General features: G+C 41.7%; 1 protein-coding gene across 1 annotated transcript in view; it reads right to left on the bottom strand.

Annotated features, from left to right (window-relative positions):
* Window positions 1-1,513: 1,513 nt before the first annotated feature.
* grid1a (glutamate receptor, ionotropic, delta 1a) overlaps window positions 1,514-24,864 on the bottom strand; it is a 213,958-nt gene continuing 190,607 nt past the window's right edge. The window contains exons 9-16 of the mRNA XM_061087538.1: window positions 22,530-22,631; window positions 17,674-17,871; window positions 15,839-16,173; window positions 13,611-13,745; window positions 9,163-9,358; window positions 7,382-7,548; window positions 5,781-6,021; window positions 1,514-1,993 (exon numbers count right to left, since the gene is read on the bottom strand). Coding sequence (XP_060943521.1) covers window positions 1,562-1,993; window positions 5,781-6,021; window positions 7,382-7,548; window positions 9,163-9,358; window positions 13,611-13,745; window positions 15,839-16,173; window positions 17,674-17,871; window positions 22,530-22,631 — 1,806 coding nt within the window. The 3' untranslated portion in view covers window positions 1,514-1,561. The remainder of the gene's footprint in view (window positions 1,994-5,780; window positions 6,022-7,381; window positions 7,549-9,162; window positions 9,359-13,610; window positions 13,746-15,838; window positions 16,174-17,673; window positions 17,872-22,529; window positions 22,632-24,864) is intronic.

Raw genomic sequence — 24,864 nt, 5'->3', positions numbered from 1 at the left:
AATACACAAATATAAAGAGCTGGAAATGGTTAATGTTTTGAGTTTCATACAAATCAACAGCTGCTGCTTTATTTCCCATAATTTCTCTATTTCAGGAAGATACTTTTATCGTCAAAACCAGATATTTACTCATATCGGAAGTATTTTGTTCATGAATGTGTGACATTTCCTCTCGGTTGTTTTTTGTTTGACTGGATGAATTACAGTTGGTTGCAGATTCTGGACATCTCTACTGGACGTCCACCCAGCTATTGTCTCCATGTGGGGCCCCTGGTGCTGGTGCTGGCATCGGCCCCCCGGTTTGTTAACACAGCCCCCGTATATGTGTCCGTCTGGGCTGCTGATGGAGTGGAGGTGGCTTGTGAGTCAGCTCCAATGTGAGCAATTATCCTCTATTCCCCACACGGGCAGTTTTCTGTTTCTCTTGTAGATGTGTGTTGATAGATTTGCCAAGGTGGCCCTCAGGGTGGTTGTCAGGTGGTTCAATTATGAGTTGCTATTAAACGGATTAAAAACCGGTAAAATGGCCACTAGTGTTGTTTTGGGAGTCATTCTTGCTTCTCCCTGGTCGTCATTGTTGGTTGGAACTGGTAAAGATGAAATTCTATTTCAAAATAACCCCAACAAATGAAAATCCGGTGAAGAACTAACTCTTATTTTCCCCAAAGGTAGATTTAAAGTGATCTAATTTAAACTTATGCAGCCATTCACCTAAAACTTTTTCCTGAACATAGAAACCCATCAAGATTTCTGGCAGTAAACATAATTCAGGAACTCCTCCAGCATGGAAACCAAAGAGGGAATGAAGAGAGTCTGGGATGAGCTGAAGTTTCATTAAGTTTAAATTCAATACAATAAATAGGTGGTTGGGTTAGGATGCTTATTTTAAAACAACATTAACATTAATTTGTTTTAAATTTTTTGAATTAAGAAAAATAGTAAATTGCGTAAGCATTTCAGGCTTTCCTTGTTTTACACCTTTGTATAAATAATCCCAGAGTCGCAGATACTCACTGACATCACAACACCAATCCAAATGTTTTCAAACACACATCTGCATTTTTGTATCATATTTTTATTGTTTTCGTACGAAACAAGTAAATTCTTCCAATGTCGTTTAAGTGTGAAATGTCTTTTTTTTTATATCATCATGATTTCTTACAGTACATTCAGTTAATGTTAATCTGAAAGAAAACATCTTTGAACTTGGCACTTAGAAAACAACCACAAAGAATTGTCACCTTTATTCATAAAGAACAAAATTTACAAAGCCATTCAAACAGTCATTTTTTTTAATTTTTTTTTTTTTTTACTTTTGTGTTTTTTAAACTCAACTGTTGAGAATATTCAAAATACACTTTTTAATGTTGCTTCTATCTCTCTTTGTACTTACAAGTATGTACATTAAAGTCCCAGTGTGTTGTCACGAGTCCTCTTCCACTGACTCCTCCTCACTGGTGATAAAAATCCTTTTTTTAGTGTTTTATTTATATCTCCTCACACTGTCAGCTCTGTACAGTTCTCCAGTCTGAGCTTGAGTGTCTGTGAATGTTCAACGTGTTCAGATTGATGTCCCGTGGCTGAGCTCGCCGGCTTCTGGGATGGGTCCTCCTGGCACTGGTTGGTAGGACATTGGCATGGGCATCTTCACTGGGCTCTGCCGGAAGAGACCCCCGTTGGGCGCCCTGTGTTTGCAGCGGATAGAGGGCATGGTGGCACTGCTGAGGGGCAGGGGCAAGGTCCTGCCAGCCCCTGCACCCAGTGTCCTTCCTGGCCCGTGACCCTCCTGCAGGAAGGTGGTCACAGACATTTGCCGCGACCCCCGGGAGTAGTCCCGAGCAGACAGGGCCTCCAGGGACTGGCTGGGATGCATGCTGCCAATGTCCAGGGCAGAGATCTCGATAGACTGGCCCGGCAGCTGCTTGTGAACCAAGTCCTCGTCCAGGAGGCTGTGCAAACGCTGGTGGACCTGTTCCAGGTTCACCTCTTTGTCCTAGAGACGGATGAAAAGAAAGCCAGAGCCACAATGAATGTGTAGAATAAAAGAAGCCAGGAGAAAGGATGATGAGCAGAGGTTGTAATGGAAGGGAGAGCATAAATGTAATTAAGAGCAAGTGTGATAAAGAATAAAAGTGAAATGAATGTGCGGTGGAAGGGGTGAGGAGTTTAAAAGGAAGAACAGGATGGGGATAGAGAGGGAAAGAAGACAGAAGGAGACAGGTTATAAAGGTTGCTTCATTATCACCATCATAACCACCGACCACAGTACATGCTGAGCAGACTGCTCTTTCATTCAGTGAGACAAAGTCTAACACACAGCCAGTTATATTCATGTGCGTTTGAAGGATGCTGAAACAACACACTGGCTTATTTCTGCTTCATTTACAAAACCCAAACACATAAATTCATAATAATAGATTTTTCAAGCAGTTGACTTTGAGAGAGACATTACCCTTAAACACCAAGCCTTAAATATTGGGTTATAAAAAGCTAATGTCTCCACATCTGAAATGAACTTGAATGAAGATGTCTCTTCATGCAGAAGTGTGTAAATTTTCTCCTTAATTAAGTGACCACACATCGACTCTTGCATGAAAAGCATCAGCCGTTAACAAGGCTTCCAATGGATGCACCGATCCAATGAATTAGACTTTGTGACAATAAAACTCAAATAAAGACAGAGCAATTAATATCAGTTAATCAAAGTCATGTAAATCAAACTGAGGAATTCATCAATTTGTTTCACCCAGAAACAATAAGGCACCACAAATATTGGAGAAGAGGGAGAGGCCAAAAAGAGAGAGAGCATGTGTTTATTTCAAACTAGAGCCGGAGATTAACTTGTTTTTTAACCACACGTTCGCATTGGTATTTATTTGTTCCCATAGAGGTGATGTACTACTTGTGTAGTACGTATATAACCGGAGTATTCCTCTAGAGGCTGGTGGCTGGCTGCAGTGTTGGTCATAAATCCCGCCTACTCCATGTTAGCAGATGGGATATAGACAAAACTGAACAGTCAAAGTTAACTTTAAATTAATTGGTTAGACCGACTCCCGATTCCTTCACACGTGTATCGCCGGGACCATGTGACCGTGAATCCATCACTTGAGCGCTACCGTGCAGACGGCGGGTCCTAATGCTATAAGAGGGATAAAATAGACATTGTGATAATGGCGAGTAGCTTCCCTGACTGTTCCAGTACTTGGAACATTCTATCTGATGGACATTTTGCATTAATTGCTGAGTATGTGCACGTCTGACGCACCAAACCGATGCGGACTGCGAGGCAGACATGCTGCTTCCGCTTGCATACGCATGTCACACATGTTAAAATAAGCATATTTCCGGCTTCATGCTACCATGCTCACTTTTGACTGCACCCTCTCCTCCACACATGCACCCGTTAAAGTCAAGCCACCCTGAAGACAGGACAAAAAACAAGAGGGCAAACAACAGGAGGGACTATGGGGTGAGATGACAGATGAAACGACTACAATCTACCCCTGCCCGGCCCCCATGCCCCGCCCCTTCTCCCTGACACAGCCAATGACCATCCATTACTGTATGTCAGGCCTCTCCTGACCTTTGTCAAGAGCCTTGGCCTCCTCCCAGTCTCTCTCTCTCTGACTGTCCATATGTGCCGCCTCCCTTCAGGTGATGTGCTCGTAATGTCATTATATGTCAATGGACCAGAGACCCTTTCCAGACCGTAATCCTTAGTCACCTGCTGGAGATCAGACAATGATACATAACTCAAACGGCCCCCTGTCAATCTGGGTATTGACATATAATTGCAATTAATTATCAAAAAAGAATAGTTCAGCATTTTGGAAATTATTCTTTATTTGCTTTCTTACTGAGAATCGGATGAAAGATCTGTAACAGTCTGATTCAAGACTGGTGTCTAACTCTTTCAATCTAAAGTCTCAGCAAGAAAGCAAATAATAATATTTTCAAAAACCTCAACTATTCCTTAATAATGATTGTTGAGGCTTACAGTTGTTGGAAATGGCCGTCACAATGTCCACATACTGAGTGCTTGTGCTGTCATGATGCTTCGAACAATTAAAAAAGTGATTTACCTTCTGAATATTAAACACTTCAATGTAGGCTTGAATGAAAACTGTAAAACGTTGGTAGCAGGGAGCTTGAACCAACTGCTAATTAAAGTTTGCCACAGGGGCGATCACTCAATCACAATGGGACCAGGATGTCACACGACACATGCAACATAAGTTTGATAGTTACTAACATAGTAATGGTTACTAACTGTAAAATGAGTCTCAAATTTAAATAATATAATCATTTATCATTTATAGTGTTTTTTGTTATAATAGTAAACAAATGGGAGCTGAACAGACTGTAGCAGCAGCAGCAGCCGCAGTGGGGTTGGTTATTTGAGTTTCCTCTTAGCAATACAAGATGGATGGATTGTTTGTTTCACTGTCATCGATTGTGGTGAAAAATGATCATTGTAAACATCTTTGAATTTTGCTCTTTTTATCTGACAAAAATTAAAACTCTAGATTAAGATGAATATAAAACTGGAAAAAGGGAGACGTAATTTTTTGGTTTGTGCTTCTCACATGTTTAGTGTTTTCCCTCAATCAGTGGATTAAGCTGCTGTGTTCTGACAAATTTATAATTGACTTTTGATATATTTTCTCTTCCACTGCATTCAAATGTGTAACAAAGTACACTGCACATCTTTAGCAGTCACATTTCAAGCCTGAAGATAAGTGTTCAACGATCAAAAGATTACTGCATCAAATGTATTTGCAAACATACTCATGGTTGTACTGACAAAAACACATTTAACACGTCTTATGCTCCGTAAATGAGACCGTGATGTTTGTTGTAGGTTTTCTCATGACAGCAGTATGTGGTTATTATGAGAGCAGCTGTACACAGACGGAAATAGAAATCAACAGCAGCAACTCAAACTCTCGTCTGCACCAAAAAGAACAGCATTGGTGGAGCTCAATTGACTGTGATTACAGGCCTGGGTCTTAACCGGGTGTCCTTGGCCAGTGGTTTGTTGGATTGTTGGACTGTCGCGTCAGACAGGCGGGTCATGGCTCAGATTCTTTTCTCTATCTGCTTTTGCTCACACTTTAGTTTAGGGATCCATGTCAAGCCTTAGTTGTCTGGACGCCTCATGCAGAGGGGCTGCCCAGTCGACAGCAGCGAGATGAAGTCGGGGCTCTAAAGCATTAAGACTTGAATGGATTAGCTAAAGAGAGCTATTGTACAACTGAAGCACGTCGTGACTCAGAAGTACAATTTCATTATGTGGTTTTGAAACTGTAATTCAACAATATATTTGCTGACATCACTGCGGCTGCGGCTCTCTCACACGAGCACCAGTGACTGGTTGGTTTTCAGCCCAAGCTGTAGGCAGTGTCTATGCATCGGTATGAGAGAGAATCCCAGCGAGAGTGTTTGAGAGAGAAGCCTCAGAGAAGTCCCTGACAAAGCACCCCAACATGAGAAGGAATGAGTAGATCGACCACATGATGTCTGGACTATCATTAGGGGCACACCTATTACAACTGGGTGTACTGCAGCTCTACTAAATCGGGGCTGGCGTCGGCGCCTGCTGGATCCATAAAGTAGAGTGTGGCAGTGGCATCTCTGGGCAGGACCGGGGGGCCCGGGGGTCTGGGTCTCGACCGGGGCCTTGGAGGGGCAGGGGGACCCATGGTGGCCGCCATGGCCTGGTTCTGGGTTAGCAGGCTTAGGCCTGGGCCCTGGCCCGACGAGTTGTCAGTGGTCACCTCTTTGGGCTGCTCTCTTCGGCAGCGGTTGCTGTTCCACCAGGTCTCCAGTGCGGCCACCAGGAGGGCCAGCAGCAGCCCGGCAGCCAGGATGCAGAAGACACCGGCAAAGCTGTGGAGGTGCAGCGCCCGTCCCTCCGGCTGGGCGTCGGCGTAGCTCTGCAGGTCACAGCGGCCTTTCTTTGGCCACCACTTCTGCTTCAGGATGTCCAGGTCGCCTTTTTCCTGAAGCTCCAAAATCCTGTGGAGGAGAAGAAAGAGTGAGCGGGACTCTCACATGCAGCCGCAGCACAGCACCATGTGATAACACTCCAGGACACTGCACCAAGCATTCAAGAGCATTGATTCAGAAAATGTTCGATGCTAATTACTGTGCAAGTCAAATAACAAAGTAGGTGAAATAGGGAATGGAAAAATCTCATAATTTTCATAGACAAACATGAAGGCAGATAATAAAATACACTCCTCTGCATGACTGTAATTACATGGAGATCATAATGATGGGCCGTATTAGTATTGACTCTGAGTTTATTTAACACCCATAGGGAGTTAAATGCCGTTCAACTGCCGTTCGCACAGCAGCAGAGAATAAAACATTTAAGTGATGCAGTGCTGAAACTCCTCTTAAGAGCGGACAAGAGCTGAAAGACCAGTTCTATGTAAACAACGGGGAGGAAAACTACAGCAAGACGAATCGGTTTCACATCAAACTGTGAGCGCGGAAACCCAAGATGATCAAATACTACAGTCAGTCCATTAGTTAGCGTCCAGAAGGCTGATGTATGGGATGTCCTGGTGGAGACCGATGACGGCTGAGACAGTGAATCTGTCCCATCGGAGCGGTTAACTTCCTGCGCAGCATTATTCAACCTCTTCAACGGTGACTGGCACATATGCGCCCGAGCACGAGCCTGCACAATCCATTCAGAGCAAAAGGGCACACGCAGACATGTACACACAGCTGCCACGGCGTCTGACATTAAATAATAGGGAAACAAATGAAAGATCACAATTGCAGACGCCTTCAAATATTCACCAGTTTCTTTTCTTGCTGGTGATGTGTTTTGGATCTTTCACCATTGGAACAGTTTGAGTGATCAATCCTCCAATTTCAGATGTTGTTTGTTCTGAATTTAGATTTTACTTGGAGGAGAAAGCTTGCTGCCCCGATTTAAAATTCACTTATATCATTCTTGTAAGGCTGCACTGAAAAGACAGTCTGTCTTGTGTCTGGGGGGAAAAATACAGATTTAACAAAAACAACGGGCAAATGCTATGAACAGAGAATATAAAAAATGTTCCTCTAAATCTGTACTAAGCTAATATCTACACAGAATTAAAACAGAAACAACAGATTAGAAAAACTTGGATCATATTTTCACAGCTCTGGCCTTGTGTTGTCTTGGTTATGAAAATATTTTGCTCAGGAGGGTAATTACAGATGAGCTGACGTGTTATAAGCCTTCGATTTTCTCTAATTATCTCAAGCAATTTAAAGTTTTTTTTTTATTCAGACACCAGTGAGTTCAAAGTCCAATTAATGCTTCACAATCAATAAACATCACTTGGTTTTACAGTGTGTGGGATGTGATTACACGTACTTCTGAGAGAAGAGGTCTCTGTAAGGACTGCCGTGCTGCAGGGCTATGCCGTAGCCTCGGGTGCTCATGCTGCTTCCCGCCACGGTCAGCGTGCAGTCGTCGTCTGTCAGAGCGGCGTACTCCACCACCGCCATGTCCCACAGAAAGGCATAGGACTCGCGCTTCGTCTGGGAATTTGAAAATGACGCACATGTGTGTTTATGAGAGACAAAGAGTGACCAACAAATTGCATTCCCAACAATAGGAGGTCACTGTGACCTTTACTCCACAGAAATATAATCACGTAAACTTTGAGAATATGTCACGTGGTCAGAAATTGAAGGTATTCCTTAAAGCAGAGTTAATATATCAACGTGATGGCTTTTGACGTTGCACCCCCAAAATCAAATCAGTTCATTTGAGAGTCCAAGTGAAAGTTTGTACCAAATTTGAAAGGATTCCCTGGATGTTTTTTCGGAGATATTGCATTAACAAGGCAAAATGAATTGACACTGACCTTGAGCTTTGACCAACAAAATCGAATCAGTTTATTCTTACGTCGATTTAATGTTTGTCCCTAATTTAGAGATTTTTCATCAATCATTTTTTTTGAGAAATAGTGTTTTTTACAGACACAACTTAAAAACATAACGTCTCAGGCACCGAGGCATTAAAAATCCTCACTTCTCTTTATGATATTAAATACCATGTTCTTGAAGAAATCTACCTTATATCTCTGTTCATTTAAAATGTATTTCACACATCTAATTTCTTGTTTTCATGTTTAAATTTACTCAACTGTTCTTAACGTGTGCGTGTAGAGTTTTCACACAACACAATCATCTGCTGTGGCCTCAAGCTCAGACTGTGGAGAATATGTGGAACAACAACAGCTGAGATGTGTTGGTCCACACCTCTGTGGCTCCTCCCCCTCCAGACGGAGACAATGCTTTCAACAAACACACTTAAAACAGACTTTTCCACCTCACGTCTCATTAGTTCTCAAGTTCACTCACCTTAATTAAATACTACTCATGAAGGAGAAATCGTATTCCTACTCCACTGTGATTCTGACTCAAGGCAGAATGAGAAACATGCAATAGTTTGTTCGCTATAAATAACAATTTATTAATTTATCATCATTGAATATAGAAATACGAACAGAGTTAAAAAGGAGATGAGGGGGTTTTCCATTGATGTATGTAGTATCTAGGCAACTGGCCTGACGACAGTAAGCCGCTCAAATAATAAAGTTGTATAATGTTTTAAAGTGAATTTGTCTCGACTCCGCAGTGATTTGTTTAATTATGGATTATTCTTCATTCTGCTCTCTGCGAGTGTGTCTGTGTAGATGAGTGTGTGTTTGTTACTGTCTTTACAAAGAGGACGGAGAAGAGAGAGAACACATTAAAAGTTAATTGAGCAGCACACTGAGTTTGTGAGAATAATTAAAATATCTAATATTCCACAAGATTAAAAAATATCACTTTACTTACATTCGTCTGTCAATCAGGGGAGGAAATTACTGAACTAGCGTAAAGTTTGTTCCTACCTGGCGAGAGTGAAATGTTAATTATCATCAAGGCTATGCTTATGTTTGTATATTATTTACTTAGCAAGAAATTAATTGCATTTATCAACATTATTTTTTTTTTTTTCAGTTTGTGCAAGAAAAAAACAAGAATATTTGTTTTTGTTTGGTTTTTCGAGAAACAGCTTTTTCAAAAGAAGTCTGCAGAAATCTAAAAGGCAACATGAGTCCTATGGACACTAAAAACTTTATTTGGGACCTAAATTCTCACCTTCTTGATCCCATCTGATGGGCCAGAGACGGAGTTCTCGAAGCCATTGTTTTTGTTGATGGTCTTCCAGAGCTCGGCGTATGTGCTGTCCTGCTCCAGGGGGTTGGTGCCTTTCGCCCGGAAGTACTCGTACACGGCCGAGTCCCTCACCGTCCCGTACACCAGGTCAACCTGCTTGGACAGGTCCTGAAACGACCTGCAGCCGACATCGCACACCACAGACATATTAGTTCACAAGAGTTGATAGAAAGATGATTTGAAAAACGACAGGAAATAAGAAAACTATTTTCTATTTGCAGCTGGTGTGAGTTAGTTATAAAGGCCCAATTAACCATGTGGCTCTTTCCCTCTCTGTCAATGTGAAATGTATATAGAACAATTATAGACTTTTCACATGATAGACTTTTAAGGGAAAATAAACATTTCGTGTGGTTATATAATACTGTATCATACATAACTAATGCACAAGTCTGATGTCCCCTGTTTACAAGTGACTTGAAAATGCTTTATTTTGTTTTCTTGTTTTTGAGGTTATCTGTTTCCAATCTTGTGTTTCATAACAATTCACATCCTGCACCTTTACTATAAATTACCATATAAAATGTTACTGTTCCATTTCTTACATGCTTTACATGTACATTGCCTCCAAAGCTGTTGTGCTTTCAATATATTTGCTTTTAAAATCACAACCATGTTTCTCATTTTTCTACAAACATGATGCAAAACAACTCAGGAAACACTCCTCTCCACTTCCATTCATTAACCCACCTCAGCCTCTTTGTTTGTATCCTTCCCTATAGCAATATTTTCCCTATATTTAAAAAATCTAGCGTTAACTCCCTCCTGGTTCACTCCATTAAATCACCAAGCCGGAAACTATACCAGCTCCCTCTCTAATGCACAACGGAGCAAATCACTAATCAGCGTGCTCTTCATCAACTAAATTAGCTCCCTGTGTGACGCCTGCTGCTTCAGACCTCGATGCCAACACTTTCCCCCGTCGGCCAGTTTGTCCGGCTCTGCCAGCGACTGCAAACAGACCAGTGATGACCAGGTTGGCTGGTTGGGTTTCGTACTGAAATGATTGGACATTAACCACTAATTAATAGTCTGCAACAAACTCTCATCTACTTATTCACATACATAAACAAAACACACCACACACTCTATATGTGAAAACTAGTCCCTCCTGATTAAAATGCCTTTTATGCAGATGCTGTGTGGGCAGTGAGAAAGCAGCAGCTGTATTTTATATGTTAAGATAATTGGCAATTTTGTACAGCATCATATTTGCTAAATGCCAATGTCTTTGTAATTAGGGTTTGCTTCCAGTGCAACGACAATCCACCCAGAAGATTACCGGCTTCCTCGACATGCACTGGGTCGATTTGTTTGAAACTCTGCCTCGGCGCTCGTCCTGCATTTCTTTCTAAAATCCAAATACAAGAGAAACATCAGCATGTTTACAAAAACCAAGAATGTTCTTTCTCTGCAGTTTCCCCCCGAAAAAAATGAGACAATCCAATAGCTTATCTCAAGATGGTTGGACTTACTCAGCCGTTTAATTAGAAGCCTATATGGTGTAGCAGTGGTTGTTTTGGGGGAGGAAAAGCAAGTGAGAGAAAGAAACAACTGATTAGATGTTTCATGGTCTCGGGCTTATTCTGTCAGATGAAACTCCAGGCGTTACAGCACAGAGTAAAACGTTCAGCTTCAACAGCTTAATTTTATGCGAGTGCACAGTTATCTTGACCTATGGAGCACTGCGGAATTATAGATTTCGAGATAAATCCACACGCCGAATATTTAGATCTACAAACTGCAGTAAATAGAAGAACTAAAAGAGCAGATATATATATGAACAAACAATAAAGAGATGGCCCAGTTTCAACGATACCTAAAGAATTAAACGATTCACGAGTGACATTATCATGAAATTTATATTTGAAGGTTGATGCACACTGTGTATGTGTAGCGAGGACATTGTTAAGAGCTTTCCCTTGTTTGGCTTTCCTTTCTCAAAGCCATGCAACGTACACTTTGATTCACGATCAATACACAGAGGTCCAACCCGGCCCTCCGGTCATTAGTTATAATGGCTGAACAAAGATTAAACGAAGCAAAGCATGCACACACACACACACAAACACACACACACACACACACACACACACACACAAACGGAGAGAAACAGCCACACACAGCTATCCTTAGAAGGACTTTGCATTGACTAGCATTCATTTTGTACAGCTTATAACCTTAAACTTATCCCTAGCCTTAACCATTACGAATTCATACCTAACCATAAACGCAACCCACCCACAATTCAGATCTTACCCCTTCACTGAACCAAGACCTCAGCAAATGCTCATTAAGAGTGAACTTTGGTCCGCGTGAGGTGAACTGGTCCTGACAAGATCTGTGTTAATACTGGAAAAGTTCCTAAAAAGGCAACAAAAACCATAACCATCGCACTCAACAATCAAAGCACAATAACAACAACTAAAAAGAACAGCAGTGTTCAGTCAAAGAGTTCACGTAATAAGTATTTATCCATATGGTATCCTGAAGGACAAATAAAGAAACTAATCTGCCTTTTCTCTTTTGCTCTCTCTCACCGGAGGAACATACAAAGAGTTTTATGTCGCACTGTGGAAGGAAACAATTTCACCTCCGTGTCCTGAGGCATTTTATAAAAGCTTAAAAAAGGCCACGTAGTGTTAGACACAAAGAATCATACTGAAATCCTGGCTAAAGTACCTCAGACAATATTAATAATTATTCCTCTTCACTCCCACTCACTGCCCACCCTGAGACTTAAAAAGAGTTTTGTCTGATTTAGTTGTGTTTTTAAAATTATTTCTCCTGTGTATGAATCTGAAATGGTCCTAAATGCCTTCATTTGTCTTCATAGAACAAGGTTCACAACATCTAACAATTTATTTATTAAGCAAAAAGTTTGATTTAGAACAATTATGGACTAATGCAGAGTCGCCCGCCCTGTGATTTATGAGGCAAATTAGTAATAGTAAAGAAATGCCCACTTCTATAATGGTGAATGGAAGAACCCACAGTTTTTAAGTTCACTGAATCATCAAGGGGACAAGTGGAAATCTCAAGCAAGATTAAAAACAATGTAAATGGTCAATTTCTTTAATTAAGTACAGAAGAAAAGGTCCATTAAGGGTGTTGGACCTGAGGTGTAATTCCTCTTCTCAGTTACATAATAAAATAAGCAATCGAAAGCACTTCTGTAAGGATCTGGTACTAGACAGGTTCAGATGTGCACGTCAGGAAAAACGATGAAGAACAAATGAAAAGCTTGAAATGTAAAGAAACCAATATACATATTCTGGGATTTAAACTGTTTTTACTACAGGCTACGTAGGCTCCAACTATAGGTAAGAGATGGATGGATAACGAAAAGAATGTAAAAAAACATGTTCTGCAAAACAAAGCCAAGAAGTGAATCTCACATCTACGACGAGTTATACAAAGAAATAATAACAAAGTGTAATATTGGGAACAGCGCTCAGAGAGTCATGTTCATCATGTTTTGCTTGTTTCCATTTAAAAGTCACAGTCACAGTCCCCTACTCTCTAACTTCTAAACACAATAATTTGCAATTAGTTTGATTCCATTCCCCGAACAGTAGCAAACGCACTTTGAGAAAGTTCCAGTAATTGCCAATCCAAACATAAACACTCAAACACACACACAAAAACACACACAAACAGGGTGTCTTCGCAGGTGAGCTGGATGCTGCTTAGCATTCGCTGCCTGTCTCCACATGTCCACATGTGACTATTTGTTTTGCAGGAGACAGACCCAATGTAATCAAATGCCCCTCTGCCCATTCTTAAGGGAAAGACAGCAACAAATTGGATTCACTGACAAATAACTGACTTTGGACTGAGGACGGACTAGTTGTTAAGCAGCAGGTCAAAAATTACAGAAAGGCAGTCGGAGCAAACACTGTGCACAGAGAGCAGCAGATGAGAGATGCACACAAATCAACCTCCATCCACAGCAGCTGCTCCTGGGGTGAAGATATTGAAAAACATAAGGCATGCTACCTCCAGAAAACACTCAATAGAACATGAGAAATTCGACTCTATAATGGCCACAGTGCACCGCGAGGCACACGCACACATACGGTGCATTCACTGCAGACATGCATGACAACGCACAGAGGCTTTAAAGCTTAAAGCCAGAGCACAACGGTATTTGTGAAAACACTTGTAGAACGATTTTTTGTGTCACTGCTTGAAATCTGAAGAAATGTCTCAAGACAAGAAGTGAGTTTACCAGACTGAACTTTTTTAGTTCCGGTAGCATTGTGTTTAATGTAGGAACACATTTCTGCTTCCTCTTGCAATTTACATCCCATAATGTGATGCGGTTTCATTTGACTTTAAGGCATAATGTTAACTGGAGGTTGTGTTACCTGACGGCGTTGTCCATGCGTGACACTGTGAGGTAGGCAGCCAGGTTCGCTGTGTAGGACGAGCACACGATGAGGGTGAAGAGCCACCAGCTGCCCATCACGATCCGCAGAGCCACTGATCCCAGGATGGAGTCGCTGCCTGTGGACGTGAAGGTGGGGGAAGCATTCGCATTAAAACTGCACAAACCATCATCATCTTCACAGTGAACCAGCAGCATCATATGCTTTCCACCACACAAGATCCAAGCTCTAATCTCCAGTTTGGTGTAAATACTGACAAAATGCTGTATTATTTTATTATCCGGTTCTCATAGCCTGATGTTATTGTTTCAACTAGCTTCGATATCATGAGAGAACCAAGAAAATAATGTTATTTATTGGTATTAATGATCTTAATTAATGCTTTAAAAAGATTGTTTTTATTATTTCAAACAAGCTTTAATGAAATGTACAAATTCTATGAAAGAACAGACACATTTCTTGTCTCAGAGTGATGACTCTACATTTGCGCTTTACTTAAATAAATGGCTTAGTAAACTAGTGATGAGTGGGAAATCTAATGGTGCTAGCAGCTCATTGGTGTAATCCGTCATTTCAGAGATGATACTCACTACAGTATCATTTATTTTGTCTGCACTGAAATGTTTCTTTCAAGCTTTTCCTTTTCTATTATACATCTCAACCCTAATTAACCGTGTAATAATCATTAATTTTCCTTTTCTTATTGTTAGTTCCTTGCTATATTCCATCTTTCTTTGAGGGCAGAACACTGGTCTGTCACATGAACTTTGCCACCGTCACTTCTTCTCTGTCACTCTGACTCTTTCTCTCAAAATCCCCCCCCCCCCCAAAAAAAAACAGCTTGAGAGGTGCATGAGAAAAATGTCAGGACTCATTCTAATTTCAAAGAGTGGAGCCGCAGAAATGTCATCTGAAAGATTCAGGATTGTGAAATGTAATGAAAACATATTTGTCTGAGAGTGTCACAATCAACACGGCCGCACCCTGAGGACAGCTCGGGCAGAAACTGAAGGCCTTGTCAGATGCATCGCACTAAAGCATCAGTCACTTTTATTACACACGGCTTTGACTGATTTCTTAAGGTCATCAAATGTGAAGTGTGCATCTAAAGTTTTACCGGATCTTTCCCCGACTGCAACAATCCACTTTGTGGTGCAGTCACTTTCATCTTTTTTAATAAATTGATTAAACTCTCTGATCACAAGAGGGGACCTGTCTTGTTACTTTCTTTTTACAGGTTCTCCTCGACAGTTTCAGATGATTTCATGCATCTCCCCCTGACCTCCTTACAGAACAAAAGAAGGACAGTCCCTGTTTGAAGAAAGTCTGTGCGTCTGTGGGTGGATAGTTTAATCTGCAGTGGACACACAGCGAGAGACAGCCGAGTGTTGGCATATCATTACAGAATCATAGGGGAGGGGGACACTGTGGCCAAGTTTATGCTCTCTGACAAAGGCACGCTATGCATCAGCGGTCAGATCCATATCAAAGCGACCCACGTCTTCACGAGGAGCAAAAAAAAAATGCAATCCACTTGACTGGAACAAAAAGTGGCAACGGTGGAACACGAGCCGGAGACAAATAGGAAAGATAGGGAATGGACGTGGAATTTAGCTTCTCTTGAAATACAGTGGGTGTTAGGTTAAAAAAAGGCTCAAAGGCAAAGTGCCAGACTGTGATAGATGCACTTCAGGCTTTAACATCAGCTGCAGAAGTGAGTCATTTATCCACACCAGACACACCTGGATGTCCACCAGGCTAAAGATGGGACAAGGGCACCTCTAGAAAAACGCTGGGGTGGGCGTTGTGCCTCAAACTGACTCACCAGCGCATCAGCATTTATTGTCCTGTGACATTCACGTGTGCATTTTGTATTGATTGGACTTTTTCAATATATGTCCTGAATCCCTTCAAATATTTCTGGTTTATATCCAGTTTTGCATTTGACAACGGCATTTCTGCTGTTTCATGTGCCACTGAACGGAAAGAGCCATCAGGTTTATATTCATTTTAATAATGGCACTGACTTTAACACACACACACACACACAAACACACACACACACACACAGACGCACACATATGTTTGCTGTGTGTTTAGCAGGGCTGAAAAGCTGTCGTGCCTTGGCTGTCCTGCATCATGACAAATGCATACTTTATAACTGCTGTGCTGGCTCGTGGTTTGCGGCCAGAATAAAACTACATCACCCACCTTGTTGCACAAAAGCACCGTAGACGATCCAGATGGCACTCTGAAGTGAAGTGGAGACAGAAGGCGGCGGATGTCCTCCTGCACTGTTCTGGCAGCGCACCGCCTGGATGCGCCTGAGCAGGAAGATCATGATGCCCACTACAGGGATGGCTGCGGCGATGCACGCCCACACTGCCAGATCAAACGGTGCCAGCAGAGAAAAAATGTTGATCTTCTCCTCGGACTTGCGCATCAGGATTCCGACTGAGTAGTCCAGATAGCGCTTGCTGAAATCCACCACGCTCTCGCGCTCGGGGGTGATGGTGATGGCTGATATCGCCAAGTCCGCTCGCTGTGGACGGAAAGTCACCATTTAGTCATTTTCACTTTGAGGACTTTTCAAATGAACCAATAAACTTCATTCTAAAAGAAACTGAACTTTATTATGTATTTTTGTTTAGGAACATGATCAGCCCAGTTTTTCGGACAGATCTCTGAAGGAAGTGGCTAAATTGGAAGGAAACATAATGTGCACATTTTAAATCTGCTTCAATTTCAGTGAACTTTCCATCATTCAGTAAATGTACTTTCCCTGAGCTTCTTCCCCAGACGAACTGTGCACCTTCATTTTCTTGCAGCTTCATTAACTCCACAGTAAGAAAACATCATTAGGATTTTGTGCTCCTGCTTATCCTGGAATCAAGTCTGCATTATATACACTCAGTGGTATTTGAACATTAAAATCTTAAATCTTCACCAAATTGTGTTTCATCAAGTAATAAATATTTTCCCCTGAAACAATAGTGACAGGGATCACATTGAGACTGACGTGTTCAAAACTACATTGTTCTATCACACAGCTCCATATGATAAACAGTCATATATATAAATATATATGTTACTTAAGAGTCATAAACAAGAATTAACCCCCCCCATGGTCCTGATTAATGGAGTAAAATAATGAGCAGAAATTATGAAATTGGTCTTTGACCTTTTAAAATATGAAATCTCATCACTTCAGTGAATTACATATTGGTGTGAAAATGAGGAATAATTTGCAATTTAATTCTCAAGCTTTGAGAAATGTTGTGATTTATAACCTCAGCCTTTGACCTTCGACCTAGAAAATCAGTTCTTATTTGAGTCCAAGTATTTGCCATATTTTTAGCAAATATGAGGAATTCTCTAAAGGTCCTTTGAAAAGTTCCAGAGGCCAAAAAGTGTTTCTGGAGGTCACAGTGACGTTGATCCTTTGGCCGCCAAAATGTTAACAGTTATTCTTTGAGTCCAAGCAAAATAGTTGTTCCTTAAATATTGCATTCATGAAAATCCGACAGTCTAAAACTATTCTGCCTGAGGCCATGGCTGTGGCTGGCTCATAGGCTTAAAAATTTGAAATTCTCAACAGAAACATACATTTAAAGACCTTTAAGAGATAAATACTGTAGATTGCACATTTAAAATGTAAATATGTACAGACAAATATCATTTATTTAGCCATTATGTAATTGAAATCATGAAATCCTCGGCCTCTAACAAAACAACTGAACATCCCATTATCATCATGATCCATAACACCCTTTGTCATGTTCTGAAACTTTGTCAGATACCATCCAAAAATCTGAAATCCAAAATCCGACCCACTTCAAACAATCGATGATATCAACGACCGGAGGAAATGGATTTGCAGATAAGAGCAGTTGGCCTAGCAGTGTCTTTCTGATCATTTCCACTTTGCTGACCCCTATAATTGGTCCCCCATTTCAAAACAAGACAACATGGCTTGACTCCCAGAAAAATGATTTAGACCAAAGTCTGGACACTGACTGAGATAAAGGGAGAACACGCTAACCTTGCCAATGAGTTCTCCAATCATGCCATTCCAAGTTCCATTGGAGAGCGCCGAGCCGTACTTCCCGTCTCCGACCTGGTAGATGTCGTACTTGAAACCCAGGATCTTTGCGAGGGCGTCCAGGACGTCGATGGAGAAACCCTTATATCTCTTGGGTTGGCCCAGAATGTTTTCTGCCACCATCACAAAAGGTTCCTCCTGTTTGAAAGAACATTGCACAATTGGTTAAAGGACCAGCCTGTAGGATTTATGTGGATCTATTGGCAGAAACAAAATATTCACAATTATTGTTTTCATTAGTTTGTGATCACCTAAAAGTAAGAATAGCTGTGTTCTCTCCAGATGCAGGTTTCTAAATCAGAACATCTCACCACCATGTTTATAAAATAGCCCTGAATAGACACTGGGTGGAAAAAGGTCCCTTTGACATTATTCTGTTCCCTGAAGGCCACCGTAGGTTCTCACACATGCTCGGAAAAGGGACGGTGATGGTGGAGTCTTCAGTGAACTCTAGGTGTCACTAGATCTTACAAGCCGGTCCCGAAGAAGTTTCAGGGAAATACATTACGGTCATGATGATAATGCTGAGAGATGGGAAAGTGCATGAATTTTGTCTCTGAGGCCAAGAGCTGTCACCACACTTAGGAAAAAAGTGTTCTATGTGTGTATTTAATCACAGGAACGTCATTTATCAGGATGCGCCTTAATCTCCTCCGGGTCTGACTGAGGTGAGGACACGTTCAGTCATCTTAAGAACTTTGGGGTGACACCTTTATGAAGAGCTTCAGAGGTGATCGAAGTTAAACTCCGTCTTAATAAAAATAGTTTCCTCAGCAGCTGTTGACCCGTAACACACGCTGCCACGGAAACTGTTATGGTTCATCGACGCAAAAATTGCCATTTTGAATTTATTGCACCCAACCGTGGTTCTTCTTTACGGAGAGAAAGTGTCAGGGCAGGATTGAACGGGTGGAGGATTGGAGGAGAGGAGTCAGAGTGAGGGCTGTGAGAGAAGGGAAGAGGAGAGGGGGGTAAGTGTTAAGGTGGGAAGGGGCAAATGACTTGATCAAGTGACAGTGCCAGGAGAGAGCCGAGTAGAACTTATGTGAATAAATATGATGCAGGTAAATGAAGCGTGAAGAAGAGGGAAAACAGGAGAGTGGGAGGCGAAGAGTGAGACGTAGAGGGGGAGGGAATTGGGAGTTGGAGAAGTAAGTCGAAGAAGAGATGCTGCAATGTGGGATTGATTTCTTTTGCTCAGCTTTCCTCTGCTCCAGATTCACAGAACAAGCTGGAGATGAGGACCTAATATTCCCTTTTTTCCAAGAGAGAAGATGTCAGGGAGTAAAATCAAACCGTGAAAAGTTGATTATAAGACGTCCAGTTCTCCAACATCCAGCTTTGTTATTGTTGGCTCAGAATCCATGTGTGGAAACACTGAACGCAGCACAACCCGGGATTGGGGCTTCATCGTTCTATCTACTAATTCCAGAAATCTCTGTTTGCCTGTATCTATCTATAATTTTCATCTAATCGGCTTCACACAGCAAGTGCAGTGTGGAATTTGGTGGGATTTGGACACGTGATACTGGGATTCCTCATCCTTCATTAGAGTCTGCATGAGAACAGACTCTAATCCTCAAGTTGAGGATTCTACGTCGTCAGTCAGGCTTCACCAAACTTTGAATAGACAGGTGTTGGGCAAGGCCCAGTGATCCGACTTAGAACAAAGAGTCGTAAAACCTTAGGCCAGGCTCGGGAAACCCCTTACATTTGAAATCCAGCATGGGCCCTTATCTCCATGTGGCAGCAGGTCACTTCCTGGGTTCCCAATGTAAGCCCGCCCCTGGGGGCCAAATCCTGACCTTTCCATTGGCCGCAGGCCACACTGACCCCTGACCCCTCCTCCAAGGAGGCTGGCCTCCTCCCAGGGATACAAAACCCCTGGAATCAGAGAAATCCCTCTCTTCACTCAGATGCCCAAGCGACAACAGGACCCCTAGGGGTCTTAATAGTTAACTCGGTATTTTTAAGAGACTCTCTTTGTCCTCTTCTTTTTCACTCCAGCACTGACGTTCCAGTTAGGCCTCCTCCGGTCTGACCCAAGGTTCCAGTCGCTAAAGGAGGCGACTAACACTCTCTTTGTCCTCAGATGCTCAGGTCGTATCCAGACCCTCCAGGGGCCTAAACACACGACTCAGTAACTAAGGAGGCGATTAGACGTTTGTTTAAGACATTTATTTGAATTCATTTCATTTTTATTCTTTCATCTTAGTCGACGTTTTATTTTGGAAAGGACTTTTCCTGTTTTAACTTGAAAAGACAAAACAGGAATCTCACTCGGGACGAGTGAGACACGGACTTTTATTCTTTTTCCACACGATCTTCAACCGGCTCCACGCAGCCGCACATCCCTGCAGAAGAAGACCAAGCTTCATCCCGTCACGGAGCATGACTGATCCGCTCCGGTCCGGCCCAGCTGCGGTGCTCACGGGAGCTCGCCTGAGAGGCCAAGACATTGTTCACTGGACTTCCGGGGATTCGCGCCAAGTCGCATGCAACCCACGAAATCACGGTCACAGTAAGAGGCTTATGTTGTCTGGGCAGATGTTAGTTTTAATATGTAGCGTGTTGATTTAATACTTGAGTGTATTTTGTTGATGGAACTTCCGTGTTCCATTGTTTTAGCCGGCCACTACTCCGAGCCGCTACTTCCGGTTTCCGGTTTGATCGCAATGTTTTGTGTTGCAAGTAAATAGGGCCGCGAGAAGCGCCTCCGCCCGCACTGTTAACGTCTGTGTGAGTCTGCAGTGATATCACCGATCAGATCCTCGGCCCACAACGCTCGCTTGAGGGCTGAGGGGTGAATCCCTGTTAACTCATCTCAGGCGTATTTTTTTTAAGAGCTTCTTTGAACTCTCCTTACATGTTTTCTCATGTTCTCTCTCTCTCTCTCTCTCTCTCTCTCCTTCTAAACCGACCTATACACACTTCTGACCTGTATTTATAATACAGGTCATGTCACATAGTTAAATCTATGCTTAGAGAGGCTGAACACATCTGGAAACCATTCGGCCCCAAAGCCAAGCAGAGATAAGAATTCTCTTTGTCTAAAATTTCCTTTGTGTAATTCATGCCACCAGTGTGCGCTCCGGCCACATGGTGTCATTAACATATTCTCCATTTTGGATAACGTTAAGTTAAACCCACCATTTTGAGTCTATTATTGCCACGCCTCCGCTCTCTCTCTCCTCCCATCCTGGCTCTAAATTCATAACGGCTCCGCCATCTTGTTTTGTAGTCAATCCGCCATTTTGAGAGTTTTTAGGCCTTGATTCCACGAATCATGATCGGCCTCCATCTTAGATGTGATGTCACTACGCGTCATCGCCAACCCCCTTCTTTTTCTCTCTCTCTCGCACACACACACACACACACACACACACACATTGATAGACACAGACAGACACACACACACAGAGACACATAGATGGACCAGAGGTTACATGCGTGTTCTAAATTGTGATAAGCTGCTGTTGTTATCTTTGAAATATGGGAGTTTGTTAAGATGATGAATCATTAAATAACACTAACTTTATTTCACACACACACACACATAGACACACACACACAGAGAGACACTTTGACACAGACACACACACACATAGAGACAGACATACATAGGTAGACCGCAGGTTGTCATGTATTTTCTGAATTGTGATAAGTGCTGCTGCTGTGTTTACCTTTGAAATATTGGAGCTTGTTAAAATGATAAATCATTGAATAACATTATAACTTTATTTCCCCTTTTTAATAAATACTTTTGTAATTAAAGTATCTGTAGTCTGTGATTATTTGTGCATATGTATGTGATTGCAGCTGGATTATGATCGCCTGTGCTCGAACTTAGAAGCCTTCACTGTTTATTAAGTAATCGTTAATATTAAAATATTGACATTATTAATTTGACATTTATCATTATGAGACTGATAATTATAGCTTGACATCGTTGGCCCCTGGGAAACCAGGGTGGTGCCCCCCTTTCTCAATTATTAATATAGATAGTATTATTCTTAAATTGATAATTTTATTGTGTTGGACTAATTATTTTCATTATTCTTGGTTGATAACCTTATCATTGTTAATTGATAGCTTGTACTTTCTAATTGATAATTCCTATTTTCTCATTAGTGGTTTTATTGTTATTTGATTACTGATCATCTTCAATTAATAATTTAATTATTTTTGATAGATAATTTTTATTATTTTAATAATCATATTTCATGATTATTATTAATTAGCCAACGTCAAGTCTACTCCTATTGCACAACACAGGTGAACAGCTCTTTGTGCAGCAGCAGTGCTCTGTGCTCTGAGTCCTGCAGCCGTTCTTCACTTGCTCTATTGCTGCAGGTTTTTTACAGTTTGAGAAAAAGAAAACAAACGAGGCAAACAAACAACCCGATCCAAACAGGCAGGTTTACAGCAGGCTCTGCCCAAGCTACTGTCAAGTCTTAAAAAGTCTGCATCTTTTAAATTTACCTCAGATAAAATACAGGCCACTTTCTTTTTTATTCATTGCCTTCCTTCTGGCCTCTGTCTTCTTCACGTGTTAATAAGCTCTAACAGTTGTTTACTTTTAATCCAAATTCATTGTTTCTTTGTGAATTATCTGCAGAAATCGTTGCGTGTCCTCACACAGCCTTTTCATACTGATAAAAACAAGGCAAACTAGTATTTATAAAAAGGAAGTTATGGGTCTTTAGAAGCGCTTTTCTTTCTTAAATATAATTAACATGATTATTTGTCCTACGCAGGTCAGGTTCTAATAGATTCCGTTTACTCCAACAACTTACCAGTAACGTTACGATCTTCAGCGTCACTCCCTGCATCCCGCTCTCTATCCGATTCTCCTTCAGGCTGCCGTTCAGGCCACGAGTGGAGTCCCAAGACGCCAGCTAATGGGCAGAAAGAGAAATAGGACAGATGAGATTAAAGAGGCTTTTGGAGGTGGTGGTGGGGGGGGGGGGGTAGTGTGCAGGTCTTTGAGAGAAGATGATGCCTCATTAAAATGTCGATCACCGCAATAATGAAAGAGTAGAAACTGTGCAGCTGGTAAATATATGGCGAGCGAGCTACAAGTGAGGTAATCATCCGATAGTTGCGTTTTTGTGACTGGTCTGAACGGGTTTCCAAGGCAACACCCCTCTGAGGCACTTGAACCCTCCGTTCGTCACTGATTGTTGAGATGCGCTGAAAGACTTTGTCAACAATTTACATTTAACATTCAACCAAACAGACGGATGAGGGGAGGAGGATGATGAAGATGGTTGTTTATTTTTATCCAGTTGCTTTTCTCGTCTTTATGACAACTCAACGTCCTCAACAGCACATTCACACAAACATCCACACACTGAATCGATGTGCAGCTTCTGAAATTACTCATAACACCAGCGATTTGCGCATCAGCATCTTGCTCAAGGACACTTCAACTCGCTGAATGAGGGAGAATGCGATCAAACTGCAGATCTTCTTCTCCTGAACCAAAACCGCCCCTCTAATGATGATGATGTGATGATGACAGGAAGGAGTGTTTAACTTTAAGGAAGATTGAAAGAATAAAACCTCGGCCCACATGTAAAAATTGCGGACATGTTAGACATTGAAGTTCGTTCATTGAATTTTAAACATTCCTCATCTTTCCAACCCTCCTTCCACACCGTCAGCGTTCTGAGCCGTGTCTCAGGCTGCGGAGCTGATGTTTGTTAAATTCTTAATCAGCGCTGCTGGCCGGACAAGGTTCTCAAGGATCTGACACATCATTTTGAGTGGTCTTTGAGATTTGAGCTGACAGGACATGAACGGTGGCCCGAGGCCAGACGACAGGCCTCTTTGGTGTTACCCGGATACCTCTTCCCACAGACTCACACGTTCTCCGCAACAAGAGAGACAGCATTAAAAACGCAGGGCCTTCAAAACGTTACCATCTTTTTACTTTTGTTAAATACCTCAGGTTTAAATGTCTCCATTCTTTAAAGCATATTTTCTTTGTTCTAGCTTTTAACTTTGAATGTTTGAGGTTTTTTGATTAACACGATGCATCGCAATCATTTTGTAACTTGCAACTTGACAGCTCACTAAATATAACCAAAATAAATGCTTTTAAAAAATCATTTTTTTATCAAGGTGTTCCCACTGCTGCAGGCGAAGCTGCGTAACATGTCTAATTTACATGCTGCAGAATCTGAACTAGCAGCTTCTATGACTCACTTTCATCAGTGATGGGGGGGGTTTATACAAAATGCTGAAAGCCTGTTGGCCCCCGAGAAGATGGTTCTGGACGTACCGTTCAATATTAAGCATAACTAGGTAGAGATCAAAACGGTGAACGGGAGTAGGGATATTTTTAGGCTTCAAGATTTCATCTCAAGTCCTGCTCTTAACTTTGAACCCAAACTTCATGAAATATTCAGGTGTCTTGGCTCTTTAACGTGATTGGACACAGACAGCTGAGTTCGGGGGCCTGGAAATATCAGAAAAGAATAAACTGAACGTATTGTCCCCATTTCGTTTTTTTAAACTTGATGAGAAACACGAAATGAACAACCGAGCAATATGTGCAAAGGGAGAACTTGATATTACAAACAACTATACAATAAGGAGAAAAAACAATTACCGCAGCAACAAAGGCTTTCGACTGTGAATGAAATAGAAGCTCGCATGGAAAATGAAAGCGGCTCGGCAACAACTTCAGAGGAATATTTCATTTTATCGGCAGAGATCTTTTGTTCCTCACAAACCAACTGGTGAGCCTGCGATTCGCTCCGTACTTAAGTCTGAAGAGCTCTCCACCGCAGACTGATAGTGAATCGTGTTTATAACCTGCCAGCTTGTGTGGGCGTGCATAAACATTTTCTCTATATGCAGGATGTTACTCATGAAATCTACCTCCTAAGGGCCTTTATCTAAGCTCTGTGTGCATGTCAGCGATATGGAGATCAGTCCTAGCTGTTGATTGCAAATATAATACAGAGTTATGCAGCTTGTGCTATCTCGCCTTTGTGTATTGAAGAGCTGAACTCTGTCCGCTGTGCAGTTTGCTTGTAATATGAAATGGTCATATGTGGGTAATGAGTTCAATCCTCAGCACTGCACAATCTAATTCTAATAGCTTGTCTACTTCATCTGTGT

The sequence above is a fragment of the Limanda limanda genome, chromosome 15 (assembly GCF_963576545.1).
Source record: "Limanda limanda chromosome 15, fLimLim1.1, whole genome shotgun sequence".
In the NCBI taxonomy this organism is placed as follows: domain Eukaryota; kingdom Metazoa; phylum Chordata; class Actinopteri; order Pleuronectiformes; family Pleuronectidae; genus Limanda; species Limanda limanda.
Note: the sequence above shows the minus strand (reverse complement) of the source record. Positions and strands in the feature narration are given on the sequence as shown.